The 14,676-nt window shown below is 46.4% G+C and overlaps 1 protein-coding gene across 2 annotated transcripts in view; it reads left to right on the top strand.

Moving 5' to 3' along the window:
* TSKU (tsukushi, small leucine rich proteoglycan) overlaps positions 1-7,918 on the top strand; it is a 39,281-nt gene extending 31,363 nt beyond the window's left edge. For both annotated transcript variants that reach the window (XM_006133589.4, XM_075919526.1), the window contains exon 2: positions 1,111-7,918. In XM_006133589.4, the coding sequence (XP_006133651.2) occupies positions 1,119-2,177 (1,059 nt within the window). In that variant the 5' untranslated portion in view covers positions 1,111-1,118 and the 3' untranslated portion in view covers positions 2,178-7,918. The remainder of the gene's footprint in view (positions 1-1,110) is intronic.
* Positions 7,919-14,676: the final 6,758 nt, after the last annotated feature.

Raw genomic sequence — 14,676 nt, 5'->3', positions numbered from 1 at the left:
GGGGGGTCTGCACACTGCTCCTGCCCTGAACTGCCAACAGCCAACTGGAGCTGCAGGCAGCAAGGTGCGGAGACCCCCTCCATCTCCACCTCCACCTGGGAGACGTTGCCAGAAGGGTGTGGATCATTAAAAGGAGACACCCTGGTAAGCACCTTACCCCCTCCTGCACCCTGACCTGCTGGCCCAGCCTATAGCCTGTACCCCAACTCCCGCCCAGCCTACAGCCTGCACTCCTTCTGCACCCAGACTCCCAGAGCCTTAGGCAGGTGGGGAGTGGAACTTGGACCTGTTCTGGGCACCACCAAAAATTCTACAGACCTGCTGCCCCTGGAGAGGTCCAAACACCAGCAGTTACTGGCTAAGCACTAAAGCTGTTACAGGGGGGAATTTTGGAGGGAAAAGTCTAGTGTCGAAAATCATAGAATCCTAGGGCTGGAAGAGACCTCAGGAGTCATCGAGTCCAGCCCCCTGCCCAAAGCAGGACCAACCCCAACTAAATCAACCCAGGGCTTTGTCAAGCCAAGTCTTAAAACCCTGTATGGATGAAGATTCCACCACCTGCTTACACAACCCGTTCCAGTGCTGCTTCACCCTCCTAGTGAAATACTTTTCCCCAATATCCAACTTAGACCTCCCCCACTGTAACTTGAGACCATTGCTCCTCATTCTGTCACTCGTCAGTACTGAGACGTGCCTCTCTCCATCCTCTTTGGAACCTTCCTTCAGGTAGTTAAAGGCTGCTATCAGATCCCCCCTCACTCTTCTCTTCTGTAGACAAATGCCCATGGCTACCCTCCTGCATTTATCTGAATGTGTGATGATCCAGTACATTGGAAACACGTTTCAAATCACTGCTTCAGTCCAAATATGGACAGTGGCAAATGCCTGATTGCTAATGCAGTCAGATACTTTCACTATTGAATAGCATCCAGTATCACGGGGTTGTGCTGTGTATCAACAAGCACATCTGTCCTGGTCTTTGGAGGGATACTGGGGATGTGATTATGCCATTCAGATTGTTAAACCATCTTCAGCAAGGTTTTCAAGTTCTATTAGTTTGTCTGCTGTGCTTCAGACACTCTTAAATTCTCTCCTCGTCTTGTCTTTCAGGTTCAGCGATGCCTCTACCAGCCTGGTTCAATCTGCTGCTTCTCTTTCCGTGCATTGGTACTATCAAGACCTGCTCCCGAGGATGCCACTGCGAAGTGGAGAGTTTTGGTCTCTTTGACAGCTTCAGCTTGACCAAGGTGGACTGCAGTGGAATAGGCTCACACATTGTTCCCGTCCCTATCCCACTGGATACTTCCTATTTGGATCTGTCCTCAAACAAACTGGAAAACATCAATGAGTCAATGCTAACCGGCCCTGGTTACACCACCTTGGTGAGCCTTGACCTGAGCTATAATAAAATTGCTAAGATCTCTTCCACGACCTTCTCCAGGCTCAGGTATCTGGAATCCTTGGATCTGAGTCATAACTCTTTGGCAGTTCTTCCCGAGGAATGCTTCTCCAGCTCTCCCCTGGGGGACATAGATTTGAGCAACAACAACCTCCTGGATATAAGGCTAGATGTCTTTGCTTCCAGAGGTCAAGGGAGACCCATTAACGTGGACCTGTCCAACAACATGATAAATACAGTCTCAGGACACTACGACAAAAACATCCCCAACATCCAGAGTTTAAATCTGTCTGGAAACAGACTAAAGACTGTGCCAAATCTCCAAGGGATTCCTCTGCGATACTTAAATCTCGATGGGAATCCTCTGGCTAAGATTGAGAAAGGAGCCTTTGCAGGACTGAGGGATTTAATTCATTTATCTCTTAGCAGCTTACGGGGCTTTAGAGATCTCTCTCCTTACAGCTTCAAAGAACTGCCCAATCTCCAGGTACTCGATTTATCTAGCAACCCCAATCTTAAGTCGTTGAGTGCCGAAGTCGTCTTTGGTCTAAGCTCCTTGCAAGAGCTCAACCTGTCCAGTACAAGTGTGTCCTTCTTGCCAAAGACAGTGCTGAAATACTTACCTACCATCAAAAGCATTACCTTGGGGAAAAATGTTCAGTGTCTTAAGGTGATCAAGGAAGGACAGTATCACCGACAAATTGGACTGACCAAAAAAGAGGTCCTCAGTTGTCATGACAACCATGGGTCTGTAGCAGCAGCATCCTATGTCTTGTGATGAAAGTTGAGGGGAAGAGGCTTGGGGGGGACGAAGTGAGATTGTACAGCTATCTGGACTGTCATGACCTGCCGCGTGCCTTTCGTAAATAATTTTGTTAATAATTTATACATTTGTATATGCCAATACTTGATGATGTGTGTCTTTAAATTCTGTATTCCTGACCACCATTTTCCGTCACAGGCAGGCTGCTGCCTCTTGATTCCAGCAAGCATTTGCTGGTGATAGCATGGGAGCCCCAAATGGTGTTTGCTGTGAATGGGAAGCAAGTGGTGTTTTGATGAAGGGCAGAATGTCTGGGGAGAAGATGCATTCGGCCCAGGTTTACTCGCAGGAGCAAAGCTAGTCCTGTCTACAGCATGCACCACAATGTGTTAACTCTGCAGTCATTTGCTTACAGATCCATGCTTTATCCATCTTTCCCTTCCAAGAAGTGCCTTCCAAATGTTGCCTTCGTTAGCAGCGCCCTGCTCATTGTCACGCACTTTCAGGCTGAAGCAAAAGTACTAAGCAAACCTAAGGACAGGAAGCGCCTAGTAGTGCTTAGATGCTATTTGCATAAAAAGTGCAATGAATACTTGCTCCTGGGGGACCATTTTCCCCTACCTCAGCCCAATACTTTCTGCATTAGATCCTCCGCTGCAAATCCCGAGGGCCTTCTGATGCAGATGTGCTGAACTGAGTTGTCTGTCAAAGAACATTGAAACTTGTCGCTGTGCCATTCGAAGGACTGAATGCTGTTTCCATGGGCCCAGCTCTCCCCCTGACCCCCTCCCCCCACGGTCTGTGAGTGTGGTTGAACAAAGCCTGCATGCGATAAGGGCAGGTTGTCTGGGAGTCAGGCTCCAGCAGGGTGAATTAGATTGAGTGGTGAAAGGGAGAGATCAGTTGTAAACTAAATTAAAAACTCCCTCCCTTTCCTGGGCATTTAAAGAATGCTGGATGAGACTCCCTGTCCTGATAACCTTATCAAGCCAAGAGAGAAGCCCCTGGGACTAAGAATAAGCCGTTTCCATTCTGACTTCTTCAGCCTGATAAGAACATGTGTGCTGTTTAATAATGCAACTTCATGCCAGAAAATGTGTTTGGAATACATGGGGGAGGGGAGCAGAAAGCTCCAGCCTCACAGCCTTGGGTTACTGGCACCCGCTGGTTGATGGAACAAGGGAGTAGCACGCTTGCCTGTTAAGGGAAGAACCCTTTTCGGGGTCTGCTGCTCTGGGTCACTCGTTCTGGTCTCTCGTCCTTGGCAGCTAACTCAAGTCTGCTGAAATCAAGGTCTCCAGCATACAGAGCAGTTTTAAGTCAGCTTTGCCCGGTTGCCTGCATGCTGAATGTAGAGAAAAAGCCAGAGCAGAGGAAGTTGGGAGAGGCCTCAGGCAGGGAGGAAGGAACAACGCACAAGCACTGGCCGTGAGGCAGGGAAACATAACTCCAACCAACTGGGGGTGGGTTGGGAGGGCAGATGCTACTTGAGAACCAAGTTCCTGCTCTGTGAACTGAATGGGGCATTTTGACCCGGATCCCCAGAGAGACTCAGCCAGCAGTGGAGTTATCTGCTTACCTCAGCTCTGAACCGTGCCCGTTCTTCCTTGGGATGGGGAGGGCAGAAGGAGACAGCATGGACACAGTCTGCTCTCACCTGCTCCAGTTGTCCACATGCAGCGTAGCCCAACTTTCACGAAAGGAATGGGTTTGTCTTTTAAAGCCAGTTTGTTGAGCCCATGTACAAGCCTTTGTGACTGCTCTTAATTTTAACTTCAGCCGTGTGGGAGGGGGTTGGTTTACTTTAAGTCCATCAGGAGCAGGTTTAAACTAAACAATAAGCCACTTTGAAACCAGAAGCAGCTGGTCCACTTAGGAGTTTGCACCAGATTAACCAGACTAGTGCAAATGGGTGTGCCAATGATCCCCCAATTTTATTGAAGTCTGTCTTGAATCAGTATAAGAGAGATTAGAATTTGGCCCATTCTGTAGCCAAGTATCCAGGGTGGCTGCAGACAAGTAAGAAAATGCAAAAGGCGAGGAGTGGGCTGGCAGTCACTGCAGGGGACCTGGGGTAAACACTAGGGATGTAATCGTGTAGTTGATTTGGCTTATCGGTTGATAAACCAAAGTTTATAGGTTAATGCTATAAACTACACGCATTTCCCTGTCCCCCTTTTCCTGCCAGTAAATTTTTTAGCAGGCTGGCCAGCAGCCTGGCTCAGTCCTGGCTTGCAACAGGTCCAAGACCTACCCCTGCAGCAGCTCTGCATTTAAAATGTATTAGGAGCTGAGTGGGCAGGCAGCCCGACTCAATCCTGGCTCACGCTGGGTCCAGGACCTATCTCCATTTCAGCTCTGCAGTTCAAGTATGTTAAGAGCCAGCCAGGTGGGCAGGCAGCCCAGCTGAGTGCTGGCTTACGCCGGGTCCAGGAGCTCAGACCCCCACTAGACAGGGGCTGCTGCCACCCCATGCTGCTGCCTCTTTCTCAGAAGCAGCAGCACAGAATGACAGGCAGCTGGTTCGTGAGGGGAGCTGGTTTTTAAACTGGCTCCCCTTGCGGACCATCTCCCACCTGGCACCCCGCACTGCTGCCTCTGATACAGTGGCTGCTGACTCCTCCCCCGGGGACTATAGACTAGTTGACTAACCGATACAATTTAATGAGGTTACTTGACTATTAAATTAACATCCCTCGTAAACACACTGTCCTCAAAGAGTGGGGGTGGGGAGAAGTCTGTAAGGAGTAAGTGAAGATACATCTGGTCACACATGTCACTGTTGAGAAGATTCTAATCTATGTTAGAGGAGGAAGGGTGAAAATCTAGTAGACTTCACGCTGGAACAGTTTGCATTCCGGATCAGACACTTCGGTGTCCAGGGAATCCAGAAACAGCTATATCTTCCCTGCTACATTCTCAAGAATAGTTTACTAATTGAAATTGCACTGCCCCAAACCAGTTATCTAAGCTTTGATTTCTGTCGCTATCTTGGAAGGGCCAGATTCCTAGCTGCTGCCATACACTAACCAGCCCCAGCTAGGACATGGCCTTGGATTGTCAAGTAGATTCTCCAGTGGCTTGGTCCCGTATCTTATAACTGAAATTAAACACTTTTTTCAGTGTTTTCCCCCCTTCACTGGGCCTTTTAAATGCTCCGCTTGCCTTTGGTTATTATGTGGAAACTTGTACATGTTTCTTCAAAGACAACAATATTGTCTTAGATGGGAAGTGATTCTATAAAATGAGGAAGGAAATGAGGAACAAGTAGGAATGGTCTTGGGTTTGTTTGGGATTTTTCTTTCCTAATGGATCCCGCCTTTTTAAGAGAATTTTTCTGCTGGCAGAAAACTTAATTTTTAAAATTATATATTTGTTTAATTTTATAGTTCTGTGCATAGCTGGAATGTTAGGGAGATTATATACAGGCTGTAGAAGTTACTGCCTTTGCACCACTGTGGTAAATTTAATACCCAATGTGACAATCCAATTGAAGACTGCAAGATTTACTCTTGTAATCTCATGGTAGCCGCTAGCTAAATGAGTCTTATGAAGGGCTGGTAGATACCTTCTGTGTGTGTGTGTGTGTGTGTGTGTGTGTGTACATACATATATTTTTAGACTCCCTGCAGCATTGTAATGCTTTGTGATTATTCACAATATAATAAAGTAATTTGGGGAGACAAAAAAACAGCTCCTGGGTTTATTTCTCAGATGCGGCAAACTACTTGGAGAGTGACAACTGATTACAAAGCACAAGCTTCTGCATGCCTCCATCCTAGCTGTAGTTCAGATGCTGCATTTTTCTCATGTTCCATTTAACCATCGCCACGCCAGCGGGAATGCAGTGGGTGGTAGGTGCAGAACTCAGCCTATTGTGTTTGACTTGGCTCTCTTGCTGGAAAGAGGATAGTGACAGCAGCTTCACTCTGGTAGGGCAGGGCTGGAGCAGAGCAGCTCACAAAAAGGAATGTTCAAGAGAGGTTTTGGACACAGAGCAATGGAATTCTCACAGAGTGAATTTACTGTTCCAGGGCATGATCCGAAATACCTGGAAGAGAGTCTCATTGACTTCAATGGGCTTTGGCGCTATTAAGACAATAAGCAAATCTGGAGTGTGCTGAGAAGGAAGTGTGTTCAACCTGTGGAACTCCTTGCCAGAGGATGTTGTGAAGGTCAAAACTTGAATGCGGTTCAAAAAAAAGTTAGATAAAATTCATGGAGGATAGGATAGTGGCCAGGATGACTAGAAATGGCATCCCTAGCATCTGTGTGTCAGATGCTGGGAATGGGTGACAGGGGACTGATCATTTGATGATAACCTGTTCTGTTTATTCCCTCTGGGGCACCTGGCATTGGCCACTGTTGGAAGACAGGATACTGGGTTAAATGGACTTTTGGTCCAACCCAGTATGGCCATTCTTATCTTCTTAATGACCGGCCAGATCATTGAACCATTACTATTGGTCAAGGACTTCAGTCCACATATCGTTAAAACAGACTAAACTAGATTTTGGATTTGACATGCTTTCAGCAAATCTAAGCAGTATCTGGCACGTGTGCAAACCACACAGAAACATTGGGCGTGCCCATGAGCTGCTGGAACAAATAGGTCTAGTAGAAGCCGTGTCTTAACCTCTGTATTCCAGTTCCCCAGCTGTAAAATACAGGTGATGATACTTACCAGCACCACCCCAGAAAGTAAATTCAACTAATATTTGTGGTCCTCTGACATTATAGTGCAGAAAAGCCTGCACGTTAAAAAAAAAAAAAAAAGGAACATTGCTGGATTGTGTCTTTTTCCTTGGTGCTTTTCTGAGTCCAGCAGAGGAAGTCTTCGGTTTTTACTTTGTGCGTTATACAATGATACAGTAGTAAAACAAAGATTCTATCTAAACAATTCCCTAATGGGCATACTAGCTGCTGACAATCCCCAAAGATCCCTTCTGTGCTAATCCCACAGAGACAACTAAAACACTTGAATGCACATTGTCTTATCCAGTTTTTTTTTTATATAGTGTTCACGTACCAGGAGTCTGCCACATCTCTTGGGGAAATTTTTCAACTTCCAGCTCTATTAAACGGTGGAGTAATCTTTCCTGGCATTGATCCTAAAGTTTCCTGTTCTCACTCTTGTATCCCACTTACTCATTTTTTTCAGCTCTTCTTTGAACAACCTCCAGCTTTGTCAATATCTGAATTGAAAAGAAATCCAGAATTCCAAAGGCAGTCAGGTGGGAGCATTAGGAAGAGGGACTATCATGCCCTTGTCCAAGATCAACCATATCTGCAACCGCAAATTACACTGGCTTTATATTTTAAATGGCCACATCATAATACATAAGAACACAAGAACAGCCATATTGGATCAAACCAAAGGTCCATCTGGCCCAGTATCCTGTCTGTTGACAGTGACCAATATCAGATGCCCCAGAGGAAGGGAACATAACAGGTAATCCTCATGATCCCTCCCCTGTCACCCATTTCTAGACAAACAGAGGCTAGGGACACCATTCCTAACCATCCTGGCTAATAGCCATTGATAGACCTAACCTCTATGAATCTATCTAGCTCTTCTTTTAACCCTGTTATAGTCCTAGCCTTCACCACATCCTCTGGCAAGGAGTTCCAGAGGTTGACTGTGCGCTGAGTGAAGAAAAACTTCCTTCTGTTTGTTTTAAACCTGCTACATTTTAATTTCATTTGGTGACCTCTAGTTCTTATATTGTGGGAATAAATAACTTTTCCTTATTCACTTTTTCCACACCAGTCATGATTTTATAGACCTCTATCATATCCCCCCTTAGTCTCCTCTTTTCTAAGCTGAAAAGTCCAAGACTTTTAACAAACTCAGTCCTGCTTGTTTCCTAGGGCTTTTCTCCTGGTTTCCGGTTTCTCCTTGCTGTCTGTGCTGTGATAGGGAAGATTTTCGCCCTTCTCCTCTCCCCCACACTTCCTCTTTAGATGCATTAGCTTGCAGTTTTCTCCTATGCAGATTGCTTTATTTCCTACCCGTAAGGCTGGATTCTGTCTCTTTGCATTTTCCTGCTCACTGTGGTGTTCGCAGCAGCACCCTACTGACTTTCCCTTGTGAATGTGGCCAGTGGAGCATTGTATTTAAACAGGATGGTGATGGCTAGGTGCATGAGAGTCACTGTGTCGAGTTTAAATACCCGTGTCCCATGCAGCTGGGAATGGATACATGGTGGGTGCTCTGACCCGAAGACTATTGTATAGATAGAGTTTTCCTGCTGTAACTTGGCACCTTCACACTCATGCTTAAGGAACAAGGCTATGGTGACTGAGATCATGTATGTTACTAAGAGGCAGTAATATTCAGCACACACACAAAAATACTGGGACTTTAATATTGTGCTCTACAGCAGCGGCTTCCAACATTTCTAGCATACAGACCCCTTTTCAGTCTATTAACATTTTACAGACCCCCCCCCCCCCCCCCCCAAACAATATAGCTGTGCCTGCAGCCGGCACATCCCTCAGCCTGTGCTGCTTGCTGAGTGGTGTCCCTCAGCCGGCTCAGAGAGCAGCACAGGCTGAGAGACTTGCTGGCTGCCAGCATGGAGCCTCTCCGCTCCCAACTTTCTGCAGACCCATCGTGGTACCTCGTTAAAATATCTGGCCACCCAACACAGTCCTTATTGGAACAACTGCATAATCTGAATCTGGATTAATGGGATACCTTGGTCGTATCCTGATTTTCCAGGCTTCCTGGGCCAAGGCTGAATGAAATTTCCTTCTCTTGCTGATTTCCCACCTAGCAGAATAGACACCATGGCTCTGGATGGTCAGAAGATTTCCAGACAATATTTAAACCAAAGGAACCATCACGGACCACCGGGGTCGGCAGACCGCAGGCTGGGAACCACTGCTTTCCAGGCAAAGAGTGAGAAAAGATCCGGCTTTGAGGAGCTTACAGTCAACTACGCGTGATACAAAGGTGCAGTTCCTTCCCAAGCCAGGAACCTTATTGCCTGTAGCAGTGCAAGTTTAGAGTGAAGGGGGGCCCTTCTCTTTTCGAGGGATACTTACTGATGGCTTCTGTCACTGCCAGAAGCAGGAGAAACCTGAGGCCCAAGGCATTCATGAGGAAGCTTGGCTTTTGGGGTGTTGATTTTCTGTTGATTCTAACCCGCTAGTCTGCATGTATCAAGTTCGGTGCCTGGCAGCAGAGGGGTGGAGTTTGGCACATAAGTGCTAGCAAAGGGCTAAGAGCAGCTATGCCATGAACTGGGCCTTGATTTGGGGGGGGAGGATTAGATATCACGCTTCAGATTTGCTAAGAGCCTTTGATTTAAATATTGTCTGGAAATCTTCTGACCATCCAGAACCATGGTGCCTACTCTGCTAGGTAGGAAATCAGCAAGAGAAGGAAATTTCATTCTTCCCTGGCCCAGGAAGGCTGGAAAATCAGGATGGTTTTCTCTCCACCAAGGTATCCCATTAATCCAGATTCAGATTATGCAGCTGTTCCAATAAGGACTGTGTTGGGAGGCCAGATATTTCAACGAGGTACCACGACCCATTAGAACATAGACTTGCACGAAGCAACACGATGGCTGCTTTCAGTAGAGACCAGAAACATTTTTAGAAGCAGGAAAACCTCCAAGTCAGCTCTCCACATGAGGATATTTAATTAGCAGAAGTGGCAGCAGCACGGAGCTGCCTTGCTCATTCGTTCCACCCGGTTGCAATCTCTGCTTTTGGTTTAGTGCCATTTTTCATCATCTGTTCCGTCCTGCACATCACAGGCCTCAGAACCTCACCCACCCACTCCTGGAATAGACCCTAACCTCTGGCAGGATTTTAAAAAGCCCATTTTCACAAATCCACCTTTCACCAGCGAGTTACCATGCCCCATGTTTGAAAGGAAGGCGAATCTGACATGGAGAAGGGGGGTAAGGAATGCCTTCCTGCCCCCAGACATGGTGATCAGTTGAACCTGGAGTCTACCATGTCTCTTAGGGAAATGACTCCACACATTATTTCATACACCCAAGCAACACCTTTTGTTCAATGGCTCTCCACACCCACACTACACAAATTGTTCCAGCCCCACTACTGTGAGCATGCGGGCAACAGAATCAGACAGCCATGTGGGAAAAAATTCACTGCAGTAACTCAGAGCCCTTCCCTCTCTAGCTGGTTGGGGAGCTTTCTTTCTAGCAGTCTCAGATGGGCCACCTGCTACCATAGGCAATCTTATCATACTAGCCTGTCCCTCAACAGTCCATGGCGGCTAGTGAGTGTATCCGTTCTTCTAGGCCCCGGGGCTTGGCTTGTTGTAACCGTCTCAATGAGAAGAGGCCCGGCCACCTTGCAGCAGAACTTCTCAGCTCTCATTTTAAGGGCTGTCCCGTTCAGTACCCCCAAAGCACTACACCCCAGACTCTGTTAACAGCTCATTTTCCCCAGTTGTCCACTCCAGGCATGCACAGGCGCCCACGTTCTGCTGCAAACATCCAGATTGTCAGATGTTCGGCTGTGTGTGTGTTCTCTATGAGCGTGTCCCAGCTCTGTGCAAACCATTGGCACAGAAGACCATGACAGAACTGCCCAGGAATCACAGGCCCATTCGTGGTAAAGGCACTTGGCCAGGTTTGTTCACAAAGCACAGGCCTGATGCCCTAGCTCAGTGATTACAAGTACACTAACACACATATGCCCCTTGCAATGCACTAGCTCAGTTAATAGTAGGCAGGGGCGGATTTACAATGAAACATGGCATGACCCCCTCCCCAATGACATGGGGCCTCCAAGGCCGGGCAGTCCCGCACTAGGTCTGGCAACCTCCCACTCCTGTGTAGGGGGTGGCCACTCTGTGGGGAGGGAGCGGTCAAGTTTCCTGTGGGCTGTGGGGGGAGCAAGAGAGCAAGGAGGAACATTTGACAAGTTCAGCAATATTGACAACTGAAAGTGCCTCTTTAGAAAATATTACGATGATGTTATTGACGATTTTGTAAAACAAAAGTGTAGAAAGGAAGCTAGCTGAACTTTTTTTTTTTTTTTTTTTTGTAAATAGAATAAGTTTCTTCAGAGGAAATTAACTTTTATTTTTCCATTCATCCTGCATTTTGCTTCAGCTACCCCAGACTAACACGGCTACATTTCTATCACTCATCTATACATTTTATTGTTACACGTTTTTCATGTTGGCTTAATGCAAATACAAGCTTTCATCTAGACCAAAAGTTCTCAAACTGTGCTCCAAGAATGCCATTCAGGTGGTCCGAGGAAAGGTTATTATCTTTTTTTTTTTTTAATAAAGCGCTCTTATCCAACACATGCATCTGACAAAGTGGGTCTTTGCCCATGAAAGCTTATGCTCCAACACTTCGGTTAGTCTATAAGGTGCCACAGGAGTCCTTGCCGCCTTTGCAGATTCAGACTAACACGGCTACCCCTCTGATACTTATCCAACACACTTTACAATAGTTAGCTAATGGTACCAACAATATTTGGAAAGATCATCAAGTGGTCCTCTGAGACCCTCAGCAATTTTCAGTTGGTCTGTGGGGGAAAAAAAGTTACAGTACAAAAACAATCAAGGTACCTCACTTCGTTTTCATTTACTTCTTATTACTTATGATATGGGGGGGGGATGAAGAAAAAAGAATGAAAAATGGGGGGGTGCAGGAATAGTGAATGTTCTTTTTCTTGGCTGGGTTCCGGGGGGGGGGGGGGGGGAGGAGGCAAAAATGAAGCTGAGCACAGGGCCCTACTAACTGTAAATCCACCATTGATAGTAGGAAATTCTACTATCCCCTATGGCAGCCAAAGACAGTCCCTCTGGACACTGGCTGCCACAGCTGATCTTCTGGGGTTCAATTTTGCAGGGGTAGTATAGACTAAATCAAACTCAGAGGGTGCCCCAACCGGTGCCAATACTCCTGCTCCTCCTGAGGAATAAGGGAAGCTGACCGGAGCGTTTGCTCCCATCGACCTCCCACTGTGTGGACGGGAATTTAAGATACATCGACTCCAGCTATGTAAATTACATATCTGGAGTTGCATATCTTACTTCGACCTTCCCGTGTAGTGTAGACCTCTGAGATTTTTAAACCCCAATACAAACAAGTTTCATATTGTCCCTCTGAAATAGTTACTGCCCTTCACCTTGCACCTGTTGGTGCTCTATCCATGATCCTGTTATCCTTACGAGAGGTCAGTGTGTCCCTGTTATCTTTGGGGGATGTGTTGGTATCGTGGTATTCTGGTACCAGCCTTTGGAATGTGTTTGCGTGCATGTCCCGTGCTTAGCACTTCTTATGCATGTGTGTTTCTGCAATAGTAGCCCTGGGCTTGCCAGATTCTGTGAGCAGGGCCTGCCCCTAGTTCCCAGCCTGACTTTGCTTGATATCAGCAAAGCTTTGACCCTTACCCTAGCCCAGGCCTTTCCTACCAAGGGTTCATGTCTGAGGTTCTCTGCCTACTACCAGCAGATGATGATTTAGACTTTTAAAAAAATAAGCTTTGCTCTATAACTTCCATTCTGTTGTGCGTTTTCTTTCCAGCATAGTTCTTCACTCGTTCGGTCACAGTAGAAAGTATGAACACACTCTGTCCAGAATAGAAAATTGTGCTGCATTGTTGATCACTGATGTTTGTAGGACCCACAGACAAAGTTTGGTTGAAACCAGTGAGAAATGAGGGAAGAACAGCCCCTTGGAACAGGTCTATCTTTGCCAATGCCAAGGTAGATCTATTCCTTCCTACGCTCGCTGTGGGCTTTACTTAAGTTTTCTGTTCTTTTTCAAAAGCTTTTTCACGCCGTTTTGCACCTGCGCTGTCTTTGGGAGAAGGAGCAGCATTCTTGAAGCCACGTTTTGAGACTGGGATTCTATTACATATAGTAGAACTAATGAAGACATGGCATTTCCGTCAGCTGTGTACCCATGATGTCTGTATTGACTTGTGCAGAAGGTGTGTGTACCACTGCCCTCTACAGGAGTAAATCAGAACAGTCCAAGTTTGTATCTTAGTCTCTACTCTGCTATAACGATTCAAATGGCTTGGTGGCCTTTGCCAGTGGCGGGGAAAAGGTGGCGAGAGATGCTTTCTTCTGCCCCTGAGCAAGGAACCCTGTTGCAAGCAGGTGAAAATTACCATCCACTCTGTTTCCCTTTCTAGTTCTCACTGTGCAGATTTTTTTTTATTCCAACCTTCCCCAGATGTCTTCCTTTACAGATTTAAAGAAACAGTACACATGTTCTCATTAGGGGTCTGCGCTTTTTGGAGCAGAAAGATTGGAGTTCTGTTGCAGGGTGCAAGTGGTCATGGAATATGGCAGAAAGGTGATGCTGACTATATGCAAATAGCATCTTTCACACTGACAGGTATGAATATGATTAAGGCAAGACTACACAACACGCAGGCCCCATTTAAATCAGTTCTGCTGATATTAATAAAATGCAATATTTACCCGATTTCCACCCATATGGCAGCACTTTTAATGAGCAATGTGTGAAATAAAATATATTAAAACAAGACACCTGTGACTAGTTGCGGTGAGATACCCTTACTGACTACAAAGGTGCTGTACAAAGGTAGGGAATTAGCCTTCTTTCACTGGAGGAAAGTAGAAGCCCAAAAACAAATTAACACCTGGCTTCAGGGTTTGTAGACATTTGCATGTTTCAAAGAGCTTGCAAATAAGTCCTGCAGCACCTTAGTACTATTCACTGTTCTTTTCAGCTACAGACGCACACAGCTACCTCTCTAAGCAAATGTCCTCCTAGCCCAAACACACCTAGCTCCCTCCCCCCCGCCACACTCCTCCCAACCAGCCTAACAGAGGACTGCAGTGAGTCAGACACCCCAAACAAACTGCCCCCTGATTCACTGCAGGGATGCCGCCTGTCTACACTGGCTGTGAGTTCTTGCGCAAGAACACTGACATTCTAATGTAAGAAATCAGTGCTTCTTGCGCAAGAACTATGGCTTCCGCTCAGGAATAAGCCCTCTTGTGCAAGTGGTCTTGCGCAAGAGGCCAGTGTGGACAGGCAACATGAATTTCTTGCGCAAGAAAGCCCGATGGCTAAAATGGCTTTCTTGCGCGAGAGAGCATCTACACTGGCATGGACGCTTTTGCGCAAAAGCACATCTCTTGCACAAAAGCACATGCCAGTGTAGGCGCTCTCTTGTACAAATACTTTAACGCAAAAACTCTAGTGTTAAAAGTATTTGTGCAAAATCTTGCCAATGTAGACGTAGCCTCATTGTTTGAGGAATAAGGGAAATTGAAGAAAGAGTGCTCTATTTCAAAATAAGTGCTGTGTAGACACTCCCAATTTAGAAATAAACTACAGTGAACCCTCATTTATCGCGGTAGATAGGTTCCAAACCCGACCGCGATAGTTGAAAATCCGCGAAGTAGGGACACCATATTTAACATGTATACAGCGAGCCCTCGCTACTTCGCGGTTCGACCATCGCGGATTCACGTATATACATAATGTAATGAAAAAAGTCCGCGAAGTCGTGAATCCGCGATGGT

Source organism: Pelodiscus sinensis, chromosome 1 (genome assembly GCF_049634645.1).
Source record: "Pelodiscus sinensis isolate JC-2024 chromosome 1, ASM4963464v1, whole genome shotgun sequence".
In the NCBI taxonomy this organism is placed as follows: Eukaryota; Metazoa; Chordata; order Testudines; family Trionychidae; genus Pelodiscus; species Pelodiscus sinensis.
Note: the sequence above shows the minus strand (reverse complement) of the source record. Positions and strands in the feature narration are given on the sequence as shown.